This window comes from Polypterus senegalus, chromosome 8, assembly GCF_016835505.1.
Source record: "Polypterus senegalus isolate Bchr_013 chromosome 8, ASM1683550v1, whole genome shotgun sequence".
Classification (NCBI taxonomy): Eukaryota; Metazoa; Chordata; class Cladistia; order Polypteriformes; family Polypteridae; genus Polypterus; species Polypterus senegalus.
The window spans coordinates 176788174-176814184 of record NC_053161.1 but is presented as its reverse complement, the minus strand read 5'-3'; the positions used below and the strand labels follow the sequence as shown (position 1 = coordinate 176814184).

Genomic DNA, 26011 nt, shown 5'->3' with positions numbered 1-26011 from the left:
CCTCGCACCACCTTAGTTTGAGAAGAAGTATGAAAAATATGAGGTTAACACAGAAAAACAGATCACCAATTCAAGCTTTATGAATAATCGATTCGCCATCAATAATTGTTTTGGTAAAGCCATCCTCCTTCCATTTTATAATTTTTCCGCCACTAGCCATGATTAAATGAACGGTAAATAAAGTAAGAGCAAAGCGAGGGTGACTTATTTAGGCAGGCATATATATGACAGCAACACTCATGACAATGTCAATCATATTACGCTATTATTAAAATGTTTCCTTTTCTTTTCATTACTTCTTTAACACACTACTTCTCCGCTGCGAGGCGCGGGTATTTTGCTATATATATAATATATGAATGACCTCCAAACAGCGCTGAGACTTTTGATATCATGAACGTGTGTACAAAAGGGGTCTCCTGCCCAGCAAAAGTCGAGCAGCCAGCGCGCGTGCATAGCTGTGCCGGCCTTTGAGACGCTGACTGCGCTTCTGCCTTAAGTCAAAGTGAGCACTTTTAATTTTTTTCATCCTCCCCCTGCGCTATAGCCCAGACAAGTGCAAACACGGGACCCCTTTTCTACACCACGGCAAAATAATATTAAGGCGATTCACACTTTCTTTTGCACGTTACGATTATGAGGTTGTCAGCTCGGATTATGAAGACACGCATACGAGTGGAGGACTGACAGTGCCATCACAGCCGATTAATGGCGGGACGTCTCACCAGTCTACACAAGACCCCCGCGACTGTCCTCAAAAGGCGATCATAACGTCAGTGAACACATCTCTCTATACTATATAAAAGAAAAAGGCAACTTTCCTTTCTTTACACCTTTTATCCCAAACCAAAGCCTTTCTCTTAACACTGCAGAGGACACAAAACTAATTTTCTTTAAATGCCGGTAAGGCACATTACCAGAGGCACAAATTTGAACGCTCACATAGAAAATGTAATTTCAATGTACCTGTACTTCTTAAAACGTTAATGTTTTACTGTTTAATAACTTATAGACTATAATTTATTATTTTTCCCTTGCACTCAGTGACCAAAGCTATACACACACATATAGACACATACAAACATACACACAAGTATATGTATGTGTATATATATATACATACACACATACATACATACATACACACATATATATATAATTTGTGTGTGTGTATGTATGTATGTGTGTGTATATATGATGTAGATAGGTATGTATGTGTATATATATATATATATATATATATATATATATATATATGTATATATATATATGTGTATATGTAGATATGTATATAGATATGTAGATATGAAGATATGTATGTGTATATATATATATATATATGTACTGTATGTATGTGTGTGTGTGTGTGTATATGTATATATGACAGCAGCAATCCAAGCTGTGAGAAAACAGTAAAAAGGACGCGTGTCAGACGTCGTGGTACATTTTCTGATGCAGCTACCGAAAACAACTTCGTGACGCTGCCGCCAAATACACAAAACAATTACTTTGACAATCATGTTACATTATTTTTAAAATGTTTCCTTTTCTTTTTCATAACTTCTTTAACACATGACATCGCTGTGAAGCGCGGGTATTTTGCTATATATATATATATATATCACAGCGACACTCATAACAGTGACAAAACAATTACATTGACAATCATGTTACGTTATTTTCAAAATGTTTCCTTTTCTTTCTCTTTCTTCTTTAACACACTACTTCTCCGCTGCCAAGCGGGTATATATATATATATAGATAGATAGAGATATATATAGATAGATATGAGAACAACACTCATATCAATGACAAAACAATTACATTAACAATCATGTTACGTTATTTTCAAAATTTTTCCTTTTCTTTTTCGTACCTTCTTTAACACACTACTCCTCCGCTGCGAAGCGCGGGTATTCTGCTAGTTAATAATATTTTAGCAAAAAAATGCCAACATTTTTAAATCTTTAACCTGTGTTGCCGACAGCTGACTCACCAAGCTTAGTTAGTTAGTTCACAGATGGTGATACAAGTTACTTGTCGAGCTGTCTTTAACGGCAACCCTTATCCAATTTAGTTTGCAGATTCAGTGGCGTAGCTATGGGCTGGCGGAGGGGGCGTCCGCCCCAGGTGGCACATTTTTGGGGGCGGCATTATTGGCCAGAAGGCTCCGTACAATTCGTTTGTAAGCAGCAGGGTTCAGAAAAATATCACTCGTGAAAGATAAAAGTAAAATTCTCTGATTTTTATCTACAAATGCTTCAAATATAATTTTCAGGCTGCCCTTCTGTGACGCCATCAGACACAGCAGTTAAAATTTATAAGGCAATAACAAAAATAAATAAACATTACACCGATAATAATTTCTAGGAAGAGAACTAATTTACAATTTATAATTTTGTTTTATCAATCTGAATTCGTTCTTGCTCTGCGCAGAAAACCTGCCCACCTATCACGTGTACACTACACTGGTTGTGGTTTTCGCAGCGTAATTATATTAAATTAACAATTAGAACACGGCTTATCAGTGCCTCTATACTATATTCTTGTCTCGTTAAGGCTTATAAATAATTAAATGTGAAAAAATATTGCTGTTTCTCTAAAGATGAATAAATCTATGCAAAATTTATCTTCATTTTTCTCTATACGTCATTTTAATTTTCTATTTAAATAGGTTAACATATTCAGATATGTTGGAGGGCAGCAAATTAAAGCTCCGCTCCGAGCGGCACAAACTTGACCTACGCCACTGCGCACATTGCCGTCTTTTTGTGTAACATCCGTCTTTTCAAAGCCAAACCACCATGAGGATGATTCACGTCTTGCAATTTAATCTAACGACATAGGTGACAGGTGTCGAACTCTGGTCCTCGAGGGCCGCAGTGGCTGCATGTTTTCATCCTAACCATCTTCTTCATTAGTGATCTTCATTTTTACGGCTAATTCATTTCTTTTGCCTTAATTTTAATTAACTTGACTCAGGCCCCTTAGTTGTCTCTTTTTCCTTAATTAGTAGCCAAACAATAATGAGACATCAAACAAGCCACCATATGACCAGCTCACCTGTGCTCATCACACAATATCTGAAAATAAAGAAAGGTGAAGGTCTCAGTAAGGTTGATCTCTCGGGTCACCAAAACATTTTGATGGTGTTCTTAGAAAAAACAGAAAATCAACCATTTTGGAAATGCCTGCTGTGACAGAATGAGAGCAGCAGCAAGCCATTGAATTAAATAAGGGGTTTAATTAACAGCAAGTATCAATTGAAGGCAAAATGAATGGAGAAATGTAGCGGGACATTCTTGATAAGAATCCGCCGCCATCTACCAGGATGCTGAAGATGAAACGAGGGGGGGCATTTCAGTATGGCAAGGATCCCAAACACACAGCCATTGAAATTCTCAACTGGTTTCAGAGAATACAGAAAATAAAGTCAATCATCCGACTGGAATCCAATTGAAAAATCTATGGAAAGAACTGAAGATCAGAGTTCATAGAAGAGGCCCTTCAAGATTTGAAGACAGTTAGTGTGGAATTAAGAATGGGCCAAAATCACACCTGAGCAGTGCATGCGACTCGTTTCTCCAGACAGAAGGCGTCTTGAAGCTCTCATTACCAACAACTAAATATTCAATACATTCCAGTAAGTGTGTTCAATACTTATTCCCTGGGTCATCCTACTTTATTACACATAATTTTATTTATAGACTTATTTGTTTTTGATTTCTTTGTATGTGTGGATTACTTGGGTGGTGTCCCTTTAGGGGGCAATAGCCCCCTTGTTGGAATAAGTTCTTTTGTAATTGCGGCGTTTTAAGCAACCGAAAACTATATAGATATGATATTAAAAGGAGATTTCCCTCCCATAGTGATATGGCGGTAAGGAATCACATAAGAGAAAATAACTTGGCTTTCTTTAATGACAATTTACACGGCATTACAGACGGGAAGCCAAATAGCAAGACAATACCAAAGTGGGATCTTGATCTATACAATCTGCCATTTTTTGTCGCTGCGCTGGAAGGCTTTTCAGGACGGATAATATTATCACCCATCCGTCCGTCGGCTTCAAAGTATTTGGCTGCTGTCCAAGCCTGTTATACTGGTTCCTCCACGTACATGTCCCCATGTCGGCATATAGTCCATTTCCAAACAAGGAAAGAAGATTTTGTGCTGACTATACATTCCTCCAGCTGTCTTTGTCTATCTTGTCCTATGCGTGGTCCAGCAATTCTAAATGCTGAGAGAGCCTGTGTGCTAACTTTGCCTGGCCTGTACATGTAAGTGGATTTATAAAATAATTTTTGTACAGAGGACAATGACATTAAACTTACAGTTGTGCTTGAAACTTTGTGAACCCTTTAGAATTTTCTATATTTCTCCATAAATATGACCTAAAACATCATCAGATTTTCACTCAAGTCCTAAAAGTAGATAAAGAGAAACCAGTTAAACAAATGAGACAAAAATATTCTACTTGGTCATTTCTTTATTGAGGAAAATGATCGAATATCACATATTTGTGAATGGCAAAAGTATTTGAACCTCTAGGATTAGCAGTTAGTTTGAAGGTGAAGATCGAGTCGGGTGTTTTCAATCAATGGGATGACAATCAGGTGTGAGTGGGCACCCCGTGTTATTTAAAGAACAGGATCTATCAAAGTCTGCTCTTCACAACACATGTTTGTGGAAGTGTATCATCACACGAACAAAGGAGATTTCTGAGGAACTCAGAAAAAGAGCTGTTGATGCTGGAAAAGGTTACAAAACCATCTCTAAACAGTTTGGACTCCACCAATCCACAGTCAGACAGATTGTGTACAAATGGAGGAAATTCAAGATCATTGCTACCCTCCCCAGGAGTGGTCGACCAACAAAGATCACTCCAAGAGCAAAGCGTGTAATAGTCGGCGAGGTCACAAAGGACCCCAGGGTAACTTCTAAGCAACTGAAGGCCTCTCTCACATTGGCTAATGTTCATGTTCACGAGTCCACCATCAGGAGAACACTGAACAACAATGGTGTGCATGGCAGGGTTGCAAGGAGAAAGCCACTGCTCTCCAAAAAAAACATTGCTGCTCATCTGTAGTTTGCTAAAGATCACGTGGACAATCCAGAAGGCTATTGGAAGAATATTTTGTGGACGGATGAGACCAAAATAGAACTTTTTGGTTAAAATGAAAAGTGTTATGTTTGGAGAGAGGTTTTGGCTGCTTTTCTATATATAATCCACCAAGACACCTGACCACGGTAGTAGCGAAGTGGGAGGGGGGTGTGTACAAAGGGTAGGGACGCAACCAGTGGGAGCGTATGAGTCGCACTTAGGGGGAATTCCATGGTTTGAAGCTCGAATGGGGTTCAACGGCTTACCCACGCCTCTCTGCACCGGGTAGACACACGGTCAGTCTCATGCATAATTATTTATTGAATGCTAAACACTTCTGGAAAGACACGGTTGTCTAAAACGGGTTGGTGTGAGAATACAACAGTAAGTGAATGAAAAGATGTTCAGTATGCACTGCCTGCTCGTGTGCCCACCTCCAACTCGTCACTTGAGTCGTTGTCGTCTTTGCACAGTCCAGATGCACCTGTGACTCACGTAGACTTTTCATTGCTCTGTGCGGATTTGGCTGCTTTTCTATATACTGTCTAATCCACCAAGACGTCTGACCACGGTAGGAGGGGGGTGTGTACAAAGGGTAGGGACGTAATGAGTGGGAGCGTATGAGTCGCACTTAGTGTGAATTCCACGAATTGCAGCCCGAATGGGGTTCAACGGCTTACCCACGCCTCTCTGCACTGGGTAGACACACACTCAATGTCATGCATAATTATTTATTGAATGCTACACACTTCTGGAAAGACACGGATGTCTAAAACGGGTTGGTGTTTGAATACAACAGTAAGTGAATGAAAAGATGGAACTCTGGAGAGAGGCTAATACAACACAATAGTGAACCCGCGGCATAACAAACTCCGCGTGGCTCAGACGTGCATGTGGACTCTTAGCACAGATGAAAGGGACTAACTGGGTGGTCGGTGAGTTTTTGCATCCGGGCAAATGGGCAGGCAGTGTGAATGCCTAGAGAGCGAGGGTAGACATCGGCCGGTGAAAAAGGAGTGTTGGTGGGCAAGGAAACGTCTTCCGTGTTCCTGCAGGAGCATCTAAGAAGACGCATGTTTGTCGCAGATGCGAATAGCTGTATGTAGCATGTAAAACAGTTTGCTATGGTGCATGCGGTCGTGCATCATAACCGAAAAGTCGTTTTTTAAAGACTGCTTACTTCATTGTGCTTTAACCTCAATTGTAAAAGATTGTTTTAAGGATCCCATGGGATACCCCCTCGCAAACCGTTTCACATGCTGCATATGGCGATTCACCTCCGCGAGAAACATGCCTCTATGAACAGTCAACGTAGCTCAGAGGTGCATGACATGCACATGACATTAACCTGACCTGCACTGCATGTGGCCTCTACGACAGACGAATATAAATGATGCCATTTTTTCTGTGTTGTCGCGTTCAAGTTGGTGGGTGTGGCCCTGCGAGTTGTTTTCGTATCCAATGGTCTTGGAGTTGGTGGGCGTGGCTCCTTCCTGCGTGCGCCATAGGTGTCTCACTTGTCGGCGTCCCTTCCAGCGTGCTTTTCATGGTTGTCTTGCCTTAGTGAATTCTATACTGTATATAGATTCTGAGAACAAATAAGGTTATTCTCATGTGAAGAGAAGACAATTTATTCCACATAGAAAATCACCCGAAAAATCCCGGGCCACCGAGAAGTGTGTGAACTGTCAACATGAAGAATTGTCGTTGCGTTGAACTGGAATCGTCCACACATAAATGAAAGTCATCCAGACAATCTGGATCTGAATAATCAGATCTGGACCACCTATATAGGGAAGGTATTGTAATTGTGCAAAGTTTCAATGTCAAGATTTTAATGAATCTCAACATTTTAGACCTCCCTGACTTTCTCATATATGAAGAACAGGGAAAGTATTGGAATCCTTTGATGAATCTCCCTGGGTCCGAAAATACCATGTTTTGAATTATGTCTGTGTGTGTGCGTGTGTGTAAACATGATACCTTGAGTACGCTTTCACTTCGGGCAACCAAATTTTGCATACAAGTATTAGGTACAAAATGTAGATTTCTACCAACTTTTGTTCATGCAGCAGCAGAGTCAGATTTATTCAACTTTGCTTTTATAATTGTTCAATATATTATTAATTTGATTTGTTGTTGATGGTTCTTTAATGTACATAATATAAAAATATAATCATTATGTTTCGGTTTACTCCTCAAATATCCATCCTCATATCCGAGTATATGAGAAAGTTGAGGGGAGCCCACTCCCAATTTTTTCATTAGTGTTTTATTATTTAAAATAACCTTAACTCTGCAGATGTGTGATGAGGACGGCCATAAAAGACAGAGAAGAAGAAATCGTAGCACTGCATGTGCTGGATTAGTTCGTCGATTCCAGAAGCACATGACTAGAGGAATAACAGAAAGGGAATGGAAAGCAAATGGTGACGGTGTGGAATGGAACTCAACAACAGTAAATGAGCTGTAGTCTCCATTGAATAGCAAAGACAAGTGGGCCACCGGTGGTGTTCTGAAGATATTGGTGCCTGGTGGAATTCAATGTCCATTCGGATTTAGCACAAGCGCACTAAGGTATGGTTGTTATGGATATCTCCATGCTTGCATGTCTTTGTGCGCCATTTAACTTTTGAGTTCATGCATGCAAAATGGCCATCAGTAACTGTAATGGAAGGTAATTTTCTCTATGACGGGAGGAGGGAATAAAGAGTGCAGATGGGTGTTGGTCGCTCCAGTGCAAAGCCAGCTACAAGAAGGAATGTACTGGGAAGATGGCCAAAGGGTTATGCTGACTTGTTTTTCACTTCAAGGGTCTTTTACTCTTATTATTGTGTGTCTTCTGGTACTAGGCACCGTCTCAGTAAGGACCAAGTAAGGGAAAAACAACACCGCGTCCCGTGGAAGGGTGTGTGCTGAAACTGATCACTTCTGTATACACTGCTTGCACGTAAGCCGCTTTTGGGCAAGGACACTCAATTAGTATATAAGGGAAGGTTCCGCCCTCAGTTTCTTTGGAAGCTCAACCATGGGGAAGGTGCACACCGCCCGGTACTTGGACCAGGCTCACGAGTTGATCCTCTGACGAGACTGACAAGTGGGCTCCCTCAGTCTACTGGTCTGGGATGATGGCTCTGGGTCTTTTGATATTATTGTAAGCATAATCTTGTTTCTGTATGTCTATTGTCACTGCAATATATGTATTTGAATGTTGCTATAATTGAATAAGTATTTGAATGTTGCTATAATTGAATAAGTATTTGAATGTTGCTATAATTGAATAAGTAAATTTTACTAAAATATCGGACCTTCTCTCTCTGATTCTTGCCTACTTACTCTTTAATCTCCTGAACCATTTTCCCAAATTAAAACAGTAACATACATGTGCGACACCACACCAACACCAACATTTTTGTTTCTATAGTGAGGAAGAGAAAACATTATTATTTAACTCACAGATATCAAGGACTGTGTTTTGAGTTGATCATGCTGCAGAGAGCTATATGATTTGTTCCTCATTTATGCAGAAAAGGAGTTGGGCTGTGTGCACAGCATTAAGGGACTAACTTTTATCATTTATAAGAAATGCTGACCTCTGATACTATCAGAAGACCCTGTGAAGAATGTAAGATCTTTATGGACTATAAGAATGTTTAAATTGGTTCTAAGTGTGCATAATTAGAAGGGTGTATTCCTCAGGAATGCAAATGGCTGTTTGTTTCATGTTTTAGGATACTCCAGTATGTCATAAATTAAGATTTAACCTTAAACTATGTATAACCTCGAAATGAAATGCTAAGGTTTTTTTTTTTTTTCTTTTCTAGGATATAAAAGAGAGAACGTTTTTACTTTAGGTATTCTGCCTAAAATCCAAATCAGTTGGCTGAGTTGGGAAGAGGCAGTCTCACAAACTCACCATGAATTAAGAATAAAGAAATTATTTTTACTTAAATTGGGTTTAAGTTCTTCCGTTGTTTTCCGACTTCAGCCCTCACAATAGCAAAGTACTTTACACAGTATAAAAGAAGAGTTACAAGAGTAAAGTTAGAAATAGTTACATGTAACTAAATAAATACTACATAACAAATAATTTAGAAAAGAATCAATATGCACTTCCATAACACAAATATACAAGTAGTAGAATCCTAATTTAAAGAGAGCTGTTTTCACCCGCACAGCCACATCATTAGGTGTGTGTGTGTGTTCATATCGCTTTAGTGTGGTGCTCGGTGTTTGATTGTGGACAGTGTAGTTTGTTAAAACGGAACTGAGCAATGCCATTTGTTTAGCTGTATCTTCAACCACTTTGGCTTGCATACTGTAGAAGCTGAATTTGAATCCCTTGGCATGTAGTGAAAAGTCAAGCAAAATGACATCTTGCCTCGAAAGTTTGCATATTGTAATCTTTTTAGTTAGCCAATAAAAGGTATCAATTTGCTTGACTTTTCTATACATTCATAATGGCTAACACGGTACAGGGTAACCCTAGTACTACAATCACTTGGCATGAAATGCAGACATGCTGACAAGACAAGAAAAACCAGCTGCACTGCTTACTGGGTTTCTGCCGAGTCTCTGTTCTTCTGGGCTTATATTTAAAGGTTAAAGATGCTATAAGTTTAAGCAATATATACATTTTAAAATATTATTACACAATTAAATGTCAAAGCAAAGTGCGTACTGAAAACCACTTCAAAGGTGGTAACCGTTGGCACGTATCAAGGATTTAGCTAAGAATAAATTGCAGATGCTCTTGTGGTCAAGTGAGCAGACAGCCACTGCAAGGTCCTGTCAGCTCTAAACAGGAATGTGTAGCAAGCAGAGAAAGATGCCAAGTCCTCTGTCTGGAAGAACGAAACTGCCACATCTGAGGAAGGGCACCATTGCACATAATGACCGACCTTCCAGTTAAAAATGGACTGCTGAGAAATGCGGTGCACAGATCACTGAGCGGGGTCAGTTGAGACCATTTAAGGGTTATCACCGTTCTGCCGTATCCCGTTAACCACTGAATGTAACCAATCATGTTAATGATCTCATGCTCATTAGAACATTAGAACACTCTAGACGAGAGCAGGCCTTTCAGCCCATCAAAGCTCGCCAGACCTATCCACTGATTTCTTCCAAAATAACACCAAGTCGAGTTTTGAAGTCCCTAACGTCTTACTGTCCACCACACTATTGGGTCTCTTAATCCAAGTGTCTATCGTTCTTTGTGTAAAGAAAAAACTTCCTAATGTTTGTGCCCCTTCACAAGTTTCCAACTGTGTCCCCGTGTTCTTGATGAACTCATTTTAAAATAACAGTCCTGATCCACTTGACTAATTCCCCTCATAATTTTAAAACTTCAATCATGTCACCTCTTAATCTTCTTTTGCTTAAACTGTAAAGGCTTTTAATCTTTCCTCATAACTCATCCTCTGTAGCCCTGAATCAATCAGCCTTGTCGCTCTTCTCTGGTCCTTTTCTAGCACTGCTTTGTCCTTTTTGTATCCTGGAGACCAAAACTGCACACAGGACTCCAGATGAGGCCTCACCAGTGTGTTATAAAGCTTGAGAAGACGATCCTGTGACTTGCACTCCACACATCAAGGCGCTATATAACCTGACATTCTATTAGCCTTCTTAATGGCTTCTTTCACTAGGATAGATTTACCTGATTTACAAAAAATAATCTCTCAATTAAAATCTTTCACCTACGTCCTTGACCCAATACCAACAAGGTTCTTCAAAGAAGTATCAGGCGTGCTAATTGATAATGTTCTTGACATAGTAAATTTGTCATTAGATACTGGGGTCTTCCCAGACTGTCTTAAGACTGCTGTAGTTAAACCCCTTCTTAAGAAACATAATCTCGACCCCTCAGCTCTTGAAAATTTTAGACCCATCTCTAACCTGCCTTTCTTAAGTAAAGTTCTACAGAAGGCAGTCATTATGCAGTTAAATGGCCACCTCAATAAACCTGCTATTCTTGATAAATTTCAGTCGGTTTTTAGAACAAATCACAGCACAGAAACTGCACTCGTTAAAGTAGTAAATGATCTGCGAGTGAATGCAGACAGAGGCCATTTATCTGTTCTCATCCTCTTAGATCTGAGTGCTGCATTTGACACCATTGATCACAATATTCTTAGAAATCGCCTTAGTCAATGGGTGGGCCTCTCTGGCAGTGTCTTAAATTGGTTTGAATCCTACCTGACAGGGAGAAAATTCTTTGTTAGTTGTGGTAATCAAATCTCAAAGACACATGATATCCGATATGGTGTTCCACAAGGCTCTATCCTGGGTCCGCTGCTCTTCTCAATCTACATGCTTCCGTTAGGTCAGATTATCTCAGGGCACAACGTGAGCTACCACAGCTATGCTGATGACACACAACTGTACTTATCAATAGCACCTGATGACCTCGATTCTCTCGATTCACTAACAGAATGTCTGACTAGTATCTCAGAATGGATGAATAGTAACTTTCTCAAGTTAAATAAAGAGAAAACTGAAATCTTAGTGATTAGCAATAATGGATACAATGAGGCTATTAGAAATAAACTGGATACATTAGGATTAAAAGTCAAGACGGAGGTAAAAAGCTTAGGGGTGATTGTTGACTGTAATCTGAATTTTAAATCACATATTAATCAGATCACTAGGACAGCATTTTTTCACTTAAGAAACATAGCTAAAGTTAGACCGCTTATATCACTGAAAGATGCTGAGAAATTAGTTCACGCGTTTGTTTTCAGTCGACTAGATTACTGTAACGCACTCCTCTCAGGACTACCCAAAAAAGACATAAATCGTTTGCAACGAGTGCAGAATGCAGCTGCTAGAATCCTAACTAGGAAAAGAAAATCCGAACACATCACACCAGTCTTAGCCTCACTACACTGGTTACCTGTGTCATTGAGGATTGACTTTAAAATTCTGCTTATGGTTTATAAAGCCTTAAATAATCTCGCTCCATCTTATATATCGGAATGTCTGACACCTTATATTCCAAATCGTAACCTCAGATCCTCAAATGAGTGTCTCCTTAGAATTCCAAGAACAAAACTTAAAAGAAGTGGTGAGGCGGCCTTCTGCTGTTATGCACCTAAAATCTGGAATAGCCTGCCAATAGGAATTCGCCAGGCTGATACAGAAGAGCACTTTAAAACACTGCTGAAAACACATTACTTTAACATGGCCTTTCTATAACTTCACTTTAACATAATACTAATACTCTGTATGTTCAGTTCCTCATAATAACTATTCATGGTGGCTCTAAAATCGGTACTGACCCCTACTCTCTTTTCTGTTTCTTTTTCCGGTTTCTTTGTGGTGGTGGCCTGCGCCACCTCCACCTACTCAAAGCTTCATGATGCTCCAACAATGATCGATGGATTAAAAGGCAGAAGTCTACGTGACCGTCATCATCATCAAGCCCTTCCGTGAGAACCCTAAATCCAAAGAGGACTGTTTCATTTATGTTAGGTAGAATGCCCAGAGGGGACTGGGTGGTCTCATGGTCTGGAATCCCTACAGATTTTATTTTTCTCCAGCCGTCTGGAGTTTTTTTTTTTCTGACCCCCCTGGCCATTGAACCTTACTCTTATTTGATGTTAATTAATGTTGATTTATTTTGTTTTATAATTGTGTCTTTTATTTTTCTATTCTTTATTATGTAAAGCACTTTGAGCTACTGTTTGTATGAAAATGTGCTATATAAATAAATGTTGTTGTTGTTGAACACTGTCTGACAGTCGGTAGCTTAGAGTCCACTATGACTCTTAAATTCTTCTCATAAGATGTATTCTCGATTTTCCGACCGCCCATTGTGTATTCATACCTCACATTTTTACTTCCTAGGTGTAATTCTTTACATTTACTGACATCCATGTATCATGTAATGGACTCCTTGGAACTGTGATATAACTGAAGAGCGTATAAAAGTATATAAGAGCATATAAAAGAGTGCAGCACTAAGTTCCTCCTTGTAACACTTTCCTTTTACTGCTTCCCTGATTTGTATCTTAAAGAGCGTTACTTAGAAAATAAAAGAAGATTGATTGATGCTCCCTCCTGCCTGTACTTATTTTTCATCAACACAGACAAAGAGAACAGGACACCCAGTAGGGTGACGGGTACAGGTCTTCCACAATACATTTACTTATTTGGCTGACACTTTTATCCAGGGCGGATTGCCACATTTATGTGGTTACATTTTCTTTTTGTTTTTCCAACTGGAGCGCAGGTAAGTCAAGTGACTTGCTCAGGGCTACACAGGTGTCAGTAGTGGGATTTGAACCAACAACCTCAGGTTTTGAAGTCCGAAGCCTTGACCATCACACCACACGGCCTGCCTATGCCCATTTAATGAGAGTCCATCAACAGAGAAACATGGAAAGATTAACAGAAATATCACTAATACTAATAAAATTACCCAAGAACATCGTACAAAGACATTTACAAGACAAATCTTTCAAATAAATGTGCTCCCCCCATTTCACTCTACACGTTGTCCCTTGCGGTCAAACATTTCCTCAGGTTGTTTCCCTGTTCTACTGGATTTATTTTTTTTGTGTAAGTGCAGACCCCCGTGACCCTGTCGTTAGGATATAGCGGGTTGGATAATGGATGGATTGTATGCTTGAAACTAAAACAAATCAGGGATAAAAAAAAACTTTTCCACAAGAAAGGCTGTGTTGTGGGACTCGAATGTTGTCTCTTTGCTATAAATTGTGTGACTAAAGAGTTTAAATTCTAACAAAAGCAAATAAATCCTGTACCTGCCGTGATCAAATAGGGATGGATGCTGGTGCCGTTAATCCTATGAAACTGTTTCCCTTCAATGCTACAAGCACAGTTGCTCAGGAGGTATGCGGTCAATTGTATTTTCAAAATGCATAGGGAAGTCTCAATATTCTTCCTTATCTACTGTTCCCTTTGGTCCTTTCACATTTGAGGAAATACACATTTGCCTGGCTGGAACTTTGCCTTGGAAATGCGTGTCTCCATGTGATGCTTGCAAAATGAACACTGGACAACTACATTTGTTCAGATCTATTAAAAAAAAAGATCATAGGAAGTCTTCTAGATCACGTTTTTGTCTACTGTGCCCCTTGTCCTCTCCCACTGCAGGGGCTACTCAATTCCATGGCTGGGTAGGTAAAATTGCCCAGATTCTATTGAACAGAAGACTGTTACCACTTGCATGCCACGTCTCTAACGGGCACAGCGCCACTTTGCACGGTTCGTGCGTTACAACAACAGACAAACGACGCACAAAGATGCGGAAGCAAGAAGAGATCCGTAACAATGACATCTCAGTGCGTCTGTGCTAAATCAGAAGGTATGCACAATTCAATGTACCACTGAGATCTTCATAACAGATGATTACCTCGAGCAATAGATACAAACGCGCTGCTCGCTTGCCACTCAAGTCGCGTGCGGTAACTGAGTGGAGCGAATGAAAACTCCCACATCCACACGAACCCGACCCCCGAGCACTTACCCTCTTTCTATCTGGGATGTTCTTTATAAACTCGCTCACACTCCTGCCTCACTCAAACAGCAGCTTTTCTGTTTTTTTTTTTTATTATTTATTTATTTTATTTGCGTTCAGCACAACGCGAGTGGCTGCGTGGCTTCAGATGCCGTCGCTTTTGATGACGTCACGATTCACGTCACCTCAAGCGTCTGTAACGTTGATGGGTCCAGCTGCAGACCTCTGCTACTCCGCGATTCAGTAGCTCCTCTGGACAGCCAATTGGATTGCAGGTTTCGTCACTTGTTTTACGTGACTGGAATAAGATAGCGCTCCTTCAATATTAATCTAGCCGTTATCACTGACGTGTAATATAAAGCGACAACCTCCTCAGTGGAGTGGAGCGCTGGAGGTCCGTAGCTGACAGTCTATTGGTGCGGTAGGGTCTGTTGGGGAAATTGCTCCGATCCGCCACATTAGCCTACTTTTGTCAATAAAACGAGCGAATAATTAAGACATGTCCATTATGCGCCATGAAACTTACCCGGCACGCACAGTATGCTGAATACGTGAAGTGGCGGCGCTGCATACACAGCCGGGTGATTCCTTTCAGGATTTATCGGCTTATCTTATTTAGTGCTCGTTTCAGAACTGCTTTTATTTTATTTTTTTATTATGTCGCTGAGGAACCAGGTGGACTGGCAATAAAGTCAACCGGTTTATGAAAAGATTCTATTAAATCTGAGTAGAATGAAGAAAGTCGCTTTAAAACGGAGAACGTTCCAATCTTGAAACTTGAAGTAAAATAAAATGCCTACGCAGATAACACCTTAATAACATATCTACGTCACTTTAAAAATGTTTTCCTTGTTGTTTTTTTTTTTTTTTTAAGGCGAGCAAAGTATGAAAACAATGGCAGTCGCGCGCAGATTCATACCAACCAGAGCAAGCGAACGCGCGTGCACGTAAATGACAGGCAAGGCGACTGGAACATGTGACTTTACTAAGGGCGACGAAAACTGACGATCGGTTTGCGGTTGACAGGAGTCTGAAGAAGGGAACGACGCGGTAGGCTGTTCCTGTTGTTCATTGGGCCGACTTTTAAAAAGTATCAGAAGGTATGTAGATCGGAGTTTTGAGGTTGTCACTTTGTGGCTGTAGGATCTTCAGTGTCTTCCTGTCAGAGTCAGTGCACGCGATTATAATCATTTGGCGAGGCTCGTTTTCACTCCCTTCGCCTCACGTTTTCTTAAGGACTCTGCTCGACTTGGCCCCGTCTGCCGTCCACGTCACCGTTACGTTGTCGATTCTAATCTGATAGATAGATAGATAGATATAAACTTTATTAATCCCAAAGGGAAATTCACATAATCCAGCAGCAGTATACTGATACAAAAAACAATATTAAATTAAATAGTAATAAGTAGTAATTATCTGTATTTCAAAGCGCCAGGAAACATCTCCGCGGATTAACATTCAGTCATTGCAGTACCTGTATAATTGATTCAATGTGCTCGTGGGATCGCTGAACTCTGTAAAGCCGAAGAGGAGGAGAAGGCGGCGGCGGCGATCTCAAACAGAAATATACGGAAGTGTATTACGGCCATGGAAAAGAAAAATAAATACGGACACAGTGAAGAAAAAAAAAAAGGATCTGTCGAGATTTAAGTCGACATTTCCAATTTATTCTCACCGTTTATATCAAGATTAAAATTGACATTTCCATTTTAAACCCTTGTTTTTTCTCTCTCTAACTTTGCCATGTGGTAAACTTCACTTTAAAATCAATGTTTAATTTACTAGATTTTCTCAAACCCCGTCATAACCAATGTAGCAGATTAAATGCTTTGTATTGTGTTCCTAACTAATGTAGCAGATTAAATGCTTTGTATTAAGTGTTCCCTGGCCCAGTTGTTAATCTCTATGTGCTTCTCAAACGGACTTCCTCTTGCACTGAGAGGAGCCGCAGGCACTGATTGCCACACAGAATACATTAATTTCATAATATCCCTGCTCTCTGAACATTTAGAATGCTAAGATAAATACTTGATATCATGTTCATGATGAAATGCATTAAAGCGTGTATTTAACATGGGAGGGGTTCACGGTGGCGTGACGGTAGTATTGCTCCCTAAGGAGTCCTCAAGTGTATGTTCAGGGTAGAGGACCTTTATGGCAGGTGTGACAAGGCTCCAAAAAGCTGGGTGTATGTGGTTTAACTGAAATATTGTGTAAATGTTGGGTTCGTGAGCTGTTGGTCAGAGACACGAACACAGAATTCAATGTCTCGGTCAAACGTACCCAACCCAGTGCGATACCAATTCCTAAATGTAGCTTTTTGCAGCCTTGTCACACCTGCCATAAATGTTTTCTACACTGAATGTACACCTGGGACCTCCTTGTTGCGAGGTAGCAGCGCAACCTCCACGTCATCATGCCCCCACATATTTAATACATGGTTTAATGCATCTCATCATCAAAATGATATCAAGTATTTATCTTAGCGTTCTAAATGTTCAGAGAGCAGGAATATCATAAAGTGAATGAGGCGATCACTGCCTGCGGCTCCTCTCAGTGCAACAGGAAGTCTGTTTAAGAAGAACATAGCGATTAACAACTGGGTCAGGGAACACGCCATACAAATTATTTAAAGTGCTACATTAGTTATGATGGGGCTTGAGAAAATCCATTAAACATTGATTTTAAGATGAAGTTTATGATGTTCTACTTTAATGACAAAATAAACTACGAGAAAAAAGTCAACATAAGCATCAAGATTAAAGTGGAAATGGCGAGAATAAAGTCGGCAGCCCTACACTGTTAAAATTGCTGGTTGTTTAATAGCAACTTTATGGTCCTTTACTAGGTTGTGTGGTTCCTCATAGAACCATTGCGTAACCAAGCACCATTTCATTCTTGGGTGGGTTCTTTGCGCTTTGAAATACTTCCTCGTACAGGCATGTCAAACTCACTACCATTGGTGGGCCGCTTCGACTGCCATACGTGCGTCAGCGGGCCGCACTGTAACAAATACTATTATACTATTATACAAAGTTACTGTAGCTTTCTTTCCAATACTGAACACTTTTAAAAAAAATGTAACACTTAAAGTTTAAAGAAAAGCAATTTATTTCCTTACAATCTCCGTACAACAGTGTACAATTAGAGTTTTAGCCTCTTAGCTATAGATCCTTATATAGGAGTCTTACAGTGTGAGATTTATTTCTTTTGTCCCGACACTTGGCATCTCTTGTTAGTAACCAGTTCGTCAATCTCAGGCTTACAATCTTGTGCAGCTGCAACTTTTATGAGGGATGAAAGGTGCTCGACATTAAGTCTTGAGCGATGTGGGGTTTTGGTAGCTTTCAGTAATGAAAACAATTTCTCACAAAGGTAAGTGTTTCCGAACATAGACAGAACTCTCGATGCCAACTTATGGATCCGCACATACGAGGGTGGCAGGTAAGCAGACAAGCCTGGCACACCAACTTCGTTGTATTTTGCCTTCAGAATAGAATCTGACTGCAGTTCAATGAAATCCATTTTGATATTCTCAGGTGCATTATGTAAGAGAACAGCGCAAAGTCCTGTTCGTGTGAACTGAAATCGCGAAAACGCTCACTGAATTCATTGCTCAGCACAAGTTGGAAAACAAATCTTCCAAAAATCTAATTTTATTTTACTAAGTTTACTTCAAAGTTTATATTGTAAAATTAGCTGATATGCAAAAAGCCCCCTGACCTACACTACTAATTTTGCAAACTCAAAATCACAAAAATCTGTTAATAAACAACTCACCAACCTCTCGCGTCCACTTCAGATCTTCAGCTGTAGTCTGCACTAACTGTTCGTTACAATACTAGCACAAAATTACATTAAAATTAGAGCACAAAAACGTGAAGATATGCGAGCTATTACTACTCGTGATGGTCAGTTCTGTCCAGTGGCCAGTCTCAGCAGCCCAGCCAGTAGTGTAGCCCAGTGGTCCGCAACCTTTTTTAGGCGCTTTTCCACTGCATAGTACGGCACAGCACGGTTCAGTACAGCTCACATTGGTTCGGCTCAGTTTGCGTTTCGACTGCGGTTTAGTACCGCTTTAGAGTGAGCGGGATTATTCATGTGTCGTTATAGTTGCGCCGCCTCTACTGCCGTGACATCATCGTAAACGCGCCACAAGCGACCTCCTGAAAAACTTTTTCATTCCGCGTCGCCCCATCCAGCTCTTGCTGGATCCGCTCCTCGGCTACCAACGAGAGGAACGTCTGTACTTCCTCAATAGACCGTTAAAACAAAATGGTGCGTCCGAACCTTCGCTGGCTGTGCTAAAAATCTAGCGGGTCTGTTGTGTCTCGTGTCGCAAGTTCAGTGATGCAGTAATGACGATTTTCTCCGGCCAATCAGTGACCAGCAGAGTTTACACGTCACGTTTTGGTGATGGTTCGGCGCGTTTGGAACCTCGGCTGAGGTGGTACTAAAAAAAGGACCAGGTACCAGGTACTGTTCCCAGTGGAAAACCCCCCAAAAGTGAGCGGAACGGAACCGTGTCGTGCCGTACTATGTAGTGGAAGGACCGCTTTACTAGAAGCAAATTTTTCCAGGAACTGGTGGGTTGCTGGAGGTTGGAGTTTATGGGGCGATTATGGGCGGGTTTGTAGGGCAGTTTTATACACACTTAACATTGCATTTCTATTATTATTATAATTTAGTAATAGAAATTATACAGCTTACCATAATGCAGAATCAGTGAGAGCCCTGAGCTTGTTTTCCTGCAACCAGACGATCCCATCGGGGGACGATGGAAGACAGTGACACACGATCAGTCTACTCCATAATCTCGTTTTGGTTGCTGTCACTGCAGTAAACGTGCATCACAAAGATAGGATGTTGGAAATGGAAGCAACTTCAATAGCTTCTTTCGCGTTAGTTTAATCTTCTCCTGTCTACAAGTTATGTTGATGAGAATTTTTCTCAGCATTTCCTTGCGATATTATTATTGATGCCCAAATCCAATGGTTGAAGCACTGCCGTGCAATTGGGTGGGAGGAATTCAACGTGAACATTATCTAAATGCGGACACATGTTGTGGTCAGCACAGTTATCAATCAGAAGCCAAATCATCCTTTTCTTCTTCTTCATATTGTGAGGTTTCTGAACTCTTTTGGGATCCCCCCACCCAACGGGAATGACACGCCGAAGTGCATCCCGAAGCGCTATTGCCGCGTGTGAGATTGTCTGTCCGGGTCCCAAGAGAGTTTAAAAACCTCAGATTTTCTTGAATGAGTGCCGCATTAATAGGAATGTTTCTTGAACAAGCATCACTGCAACCACATAAAAACAACTTTTTCGGCGTCTTCATATGCAGCAGTTCGCATACGTTTGCAACCCGAGATTTTTCTTCTTTTTTGTATATAACAAGTATGCCGTTTCTATAAAAGGTATGACAATGAGTTAAATTCCAATGGATATTTTTCAAATGTTGACGAGCAATAAGGAAAATGGATCACTTAAAACCACACAAAACAAAAACAGCAAAAAAAAAACAGTACGAGGAAAGTTCGAAGAAAGAACATTTTTTTACGGTGTTTCTGTTTGGGGATCGTTGTGCAAATGTCCACAAATGAGCTGTGACCACAGAACTAACAGCTCTGTGGATGATTCATTCAAGCATTTCAAGGTCACTTCGTTGTAATGAAAGTATCTGCTGCTGAATGTAATTAATAGTAACACAATTTCTGTGGACTCGTGTCATATGGGGAAACAGTCAGAAACATAAAAATACTTGGTTGTAATACTGTCACCGCGGTCTTCTCTCCTCTCTCTGCGCCGTTGCAAAGCCCCGCCCGCCTAGCGTTCTGAAAAGTGTCCTCAGTGAAGGGGGCAGCCTTTTTGCTGTAGCCCTTCACTGGGTGAGTCTCCGTTGCTGGCAGTTCTCTCGACCGCAGCCTAGCACTTCAGTTGTGACTTCGCGGCTGCAACTATACTAGCAGATGACGTTTCCGGTACCGTTTTGTCAATGGGAAAACGTGCTTTTGTCAAAAGGCAAAAGTAAGAAAAGCCAATAAGTAACGGCGAAGATGCAGAATGATTCAATCACAAACGATAGTAATCATTTTGTACAAGTTTAGTGCTAACTAGAATCTGTCATCGGCCCGGGGGCTGCGTGTGTGACATGCCTGCCATATCTCACTTCTGTGTATAATGATGGAGTACTGTCAGCACATTTCTGTACAATCTTGAATGAATTTGATAAGTAAGACCTAAACCAAGCAAGCAGGTTGTGCAAAATTATAACTGTAGTGCAAGTTTACAGTGAGGTACTTACTGCGGCCCCATGCCAACTCATCCATCATCTGCGTGGCTTCACCTGCTTAGATTCAAATTAAATTTAACTCAAGTTGTTTACTTTATCTTCGGTGGGCTGGCACCCTGCCCAGGGTTTGTTTCCTGCCTTGCTCCCAGTGTTGGCTGGGATTGGCTCCAGCAGACCTCCGTGACCCTGTAGTTAGGATATAGCGGGTTGGATGATGGATGGATGATTGTACTTATAAGTACAAACAGTTCTACAAGGAGCACCTGATGGACTGATTGAGTGATTCGCATCATGGATGAGCAGCCAACACATCTGCAGCAACTGTGTGATGCTATCATGTCAATATGGACTAAAATCCCCGAGAAATCTTTCCAGCACCTTGCTGAATCAACACCAAAAAGAAATATGGCAATTCTGAAGGCAAAAAGGGGGTCCAACCCAATACCAGCAAGGGGTACCTAATAAAGTGGCCAGTTTGAGTGTATACATATAAAGAGAAAGACAGAGAGTGTATTATCAAGACACACAAAACAGAGAGAAGCTACGGTCTTATCATCACAATGTCACAAGAAAAAGACGGATAAACATGATAAGCCTTAATAAATGCTAAAATTATTTCACAACAAAGACTTCTATTATTATAAGTAAAAGAAAATACCTAAGTGGTGCTCAAAATCTCGCCAAGAAATGATTTACTAAACAAGGCCTTCCAAAGACAACATCCCTTTTTAAATCATAAGCAGAAGGGGAGCTGGTGAACCGTGACGAGTGTCATCACCGGAGCAGATCACGGCAGGTGAATAGAGTATCACCAGCAGAGGCTTCTTCTCCTGTTGTCCTCCCTGTCCACCTCTCCACTTACAAACTGGCCACGAGCTTATCAACGAAAATGACCTACCAGCCCCAGAACGGTATGCAATGTTTGAAAAGAAACAAGTCAAAAGACACACTGCAATTTCAAAATGTCTCATTTATTATGTTAAGGACACAGCAGTTTTTGCTGCCAGTTGCAACAAACTGACCACCAACTTAATTTAGTTTGGTCTCCAAAAAAAGTGTAATTTGTGACTTGAGTGGAGAGGCAGGCCAGCTAGAAATACGGTAGGACTCCCATGTAGTGTTTTTTAGGGGCCGCCCAGATGGGTGGTTTGGAGAAAGTGTTAAATGAAGGAAATGGTACTCAGTACAGGTCTGGGTTTACCGTCTTTAGGGTTTTTTTTTTTTGTTTGTTGGTTTCTCTGTTTGTATTTTTTGGATTACTATTTACAAACGGCTCCAGCTTTGTTCCATTTCATTGAGGAAATTCTTATAGCGCTGTTATTTTCTTTCATGAACACCATCATGTTGTTAATCACAAGTGCGCAGGAGCCTAAAGCCCAGTGACAGCATGAGGTGTACAACCATATATTTGATTTACAAAATCCAAAATAGAAACTCAATTCTACGTTTTTCAATCATCTGTGCCACCAATATTTTATCTGAGATCTTTTTAGTGCAGATAGCAAAAAAAGTGGCATAGAATCAAATATCTTCAGAATAAATGACACCACATTCCAAAAGACTATTTTGCACCCAAACCCTCCACCCCAGTCTTGTCCCGTCTCGTGTTCGCAGGTTTCTGCAAGCAGATCTGGCAGCAATACCGGCACTCAAAACACTACTGAGGATTCTCCGTTTTCCAGTTTTCTTTCTTGAAACCATCAGCTGACAGACAGGACAGTCATCCCGTGCTTATACATGTGAGGTACCACAGCAACCAGCATCCACCTACCTACAACGTCGCATTCTCTCTGAAATTCTTTTGTATGCTGGGTACTCTTATGATCTTATTGGTTATGAAATTTTCTCTGCTTCAATTTAAGGAATTATGGGATATTTATTCACTATCACGTTGACATGCAGAATATGAACTCTACATATTTTACGTAAAGACTTTATAAATAATACTGAATTCTTTTCTGGTCCTTTTGTGAACTTGAAAATTCAGAAAACATAAGAGGATCACTTTTCAATGCACAATGAATGTAGCCTTAAAAGACGTGTGCTTGTTCAGGCCTGAGCTTTTTATTTTTATTTTTCTAAGTCAGCATCCAAAAAATATTACATGCGTGAGAACTCTAAATATGGGTACATCGCATTAAAGTTCTACTGCAAATACGTTTTGGTCCCAGGGATTGGGGACGCCCTCAACCCTCAAATTGGAAGCGACACAAAGCTAAGCTCCTGATGTTCGGGGTGCTGGAGTGGGAGGGCAGCATATATCCAACTGTAGTTGTGGCCTTGCCCATCGTCTTTTCGTTTCTGCTGCCTAGCGAGCTGGATTGTCGTGAACTGGAGATAACATGAGCGAGTCTTTCACACCTTCATTTCTTCTGTATTGTTGACCACACTTTATGATTTCAGCTCTTTTTTGGTTTATTACCTTCTGTACGTGCTGAACTTTGGGATATACCAGGTACAATTAAAATCTACTGATTACCGATCTGTATGCTAAATCCATTTCAATCAGACCCATACGTTCATTTTAGATCTCAGAATGTAAAGTCTTGGAATATACAAGGATCAGTGCATTAGTTGATGTTCATACATCAATTTTCGTGCTTTATGCTGTCCAGCCTATGGCCAAGTATAGGACTGCAAGGCTTTACCACAGAACATCAGTTACTAGTTGGTTCATACCTGGAATCTTGTTGAATTAAGGAACTCCTGAAGATAGTTTTCATTCTGCAGATGTAGTCTTTACAAACATGTTGCTTTGCTCCGGTTTAAAGTTTTCCACATTTTTCGTGGTGGTCCTCACTCTTTGGTCATGACATTTGTACTCCTTTACTTTGACTGAAGGCTTGATGTAGCACCTGCATCACTCCTATCAACGCTTCCCTTTTGTGTGAACTCTTCCGTGCTTCTGAAGGCAGCTCTTGAAGGTGAATCCCTTTCCACATTCAAAACAACAAAATGGTTTCTCTCCAGTATGAATCATTATGTGGGTCTGAAGAGTACTTTTATAAGAAAAGAGTTTGCCACACTCAAAACAAGAATATGGCTTCTCTCCCGTGTGAATTCGTCTGTGTTTCTGAAGGCTGCTCTTGCACATGAATCCAGTTCCACACTCGGTACAACAATATGGCTTTTCTCCATTGTGAATCTGTGCGTGTATTTGGAGATTGCTGCTGGTAATGAATTGTTTGCCACATTCGGGACAGCAAAATGGCTTCTCTCCAGTGTGAGTTCTTCTGTGGTACTGAAGACTGCTACTGGTGATGAATCGTCTGCCGCATTCCGAACAGCAATATGGCTTCTCTCCGGTGTGAATTCGAGTATGATTATGAAGATGGCTTATTCGTGTGAACCGTTTGCCACATTCAGAACACTGAAACATTTTTTGTTGTGCTTGACTCTGACTGCCATTCTTGGAATTAGGTTCATTTTCAGAACTTTTCCTCTGCTCCTGGTGGACAGTGGCAGAGTCTTTTGTATTGTTCATTTCAGGTTGGGTGTTGATCACACCTACCGTTGTTAGTTTCATAAAAAGCAGTGAATTATCCTGCAAAGAAGCTGGTCTCACAACACCCTCTGATCCAGATGTCACTTTCTTCATATTTTCGTCATTTGCTTTCTGTTGTGTTTCATAATGAAGAGAGTTATGAGGCAATGATAAGAAGAAGCTGCCATTGTCTTGTAAAGCTGTAGAAAAACAAATTATAATATTAGAACAATCTAGACAAGAACAGGCCATTCAGCCCAACAAAGCTCACCAGTCCTAACCACTTAATTCTTCTAAAAATCCATCAAGTCGAGTTTTGAAAGTCTTACTGTCTACCACACTACTTGATAGCTTATTCTAAATGTCAATGGTTCTGTATAAAGAAAAACTTCTTAATGTTTGTGAAAAATTTACCATTAACAAGTTTCTAACTGTGTCCCCATGTTCTTGATGAACTCATTTTAAATTCACAGTCTCGATCTTGTCACCTCTTAGCCCTCTTTTTCTTAAATTGAAAAGGCTCAGCTCTTTTCATCTTTCCTCATAATTCATCCACTGTAGCCCTGGAATTGGCCTAGTTGCTCTTCTCTGGACTTTGCCCAGAGCCGTTACATCCTTTTTGTAGTTTGGGGACCAAAACTGCACACAGGACTCCAGATGAGGCCTCACCAGTGTGTTATAAAGCTTGAGCAGAACCTCCTGTGACTTGTACTCCACACATCAAGGCGCTATATAACCTGACATTCTGTTAGCCTTCTTAATGGCTTCTAAACAACTCTGTCTGAGAGCCGATAGCTTAGAGTTCACTACGACTCCTAAATCCTTCTTATAAAGTGTACTCTCGATTTTCTGACCGCCCATTGTGTATTCAAACATCACATTTTTATTTCCTATTTGTAATACTTTATATTTGCTGACATAAAATTTCATCTGCCCAAGTCTGTATGCTATCCAAATCCTTCTGTGATGATTTAACAGATTCCAAATCATCTGGCAATCCACCTATCTTGGTATCATCTGCAAACTTAACTAGCGTGTTTACTTGTATTCCTATCGAAATCATTTATAAATATTAAAAATAGCAGCGGCTCTGGCACTAACCCCTGCTGGTCACCACTCTTAACGTCGGCCAATTCTGATGAGGTTCCTCTGCTTCCTGCAATTGAGCCAATTCTGCACCCATCTACAAACATCATCCTAAACTCCCAATTATTTTAGTTTGATGTCCAACCTCCCATGTGGCACCTTATCAAATGCTTTCTGAAAGTCCACATAAATAATATCATCTGCTCCACTTTGATTGTATGCTTTTGTTGCCTCCTCATAGAATTCCAGCGTGTTAGTAAAACACGACCTCCCTCTCCTGAACCCATGCTGACTGTTCAGAATATCTCCTGTCCTTGCCAGGTGTTGCTCAATCTTGTCCTTAATAATTCCTTCCATTATTTTTTCTGTGATTCATGTTAAGCTTACTGGTCTATAGTTACTTGGATCTGCCCTGTCACACTTTTTATATAACAGGATAATATTTACCATTTTCTAGTTCCACGGAATCTCTCCAGTGCACAGTAACTTCCTAAAAGGAGGTGTCAAGGGTTTATATCTATACTAACTATATTACTTAAGACCTCAAGGGAAAATATTATCTGG

The 26011-nt window shown here is 40.5% G+C and overlaps 2 protein-coding genes across 4 annotated transcripts in view; both read right to left on the bottom strand.

Annotated features, from left to right (window-relative positions):
* LOC120534725 (zinc finger protein 345-like) overlaps window positions 1–14930 on the bottom strand; it is an 85974-nt gene extending 71044 nt beyond the window's left edge. The window contains exon 1 of the mRNA XM_039762309.1: window positions 14595–14930. The gene's annotated coding sequence lies outside the window, so the exon portion shown is untranslated. The remainder of the gene's footprint in view (window positions 1–14594) is intronic.
* Window positions 14931–21827: 6897 nt separating this feature from the next.
* Window positions 21828–26011, bottom strand: part of LOC120533435 (zinc finger protein 773-like) — a 36503-nt gene continuing 32319 nt past the window's right edge. For all 3 annotated transcript variants that reach the window (XM_039760325.1, XM_039760326.1, XM_039760327.1), the window contains one exon: window positions 21828–24561. In XM_039760325.1, the coding sequence (XP_039616259.1) occupies window positions 23747–24561 (815 nt within the window). In that variant the 3' untranslated portion in view covers window positions 21828–23746. The remainder of the gene's footprint in view (window positions 24562–26011) is intronic.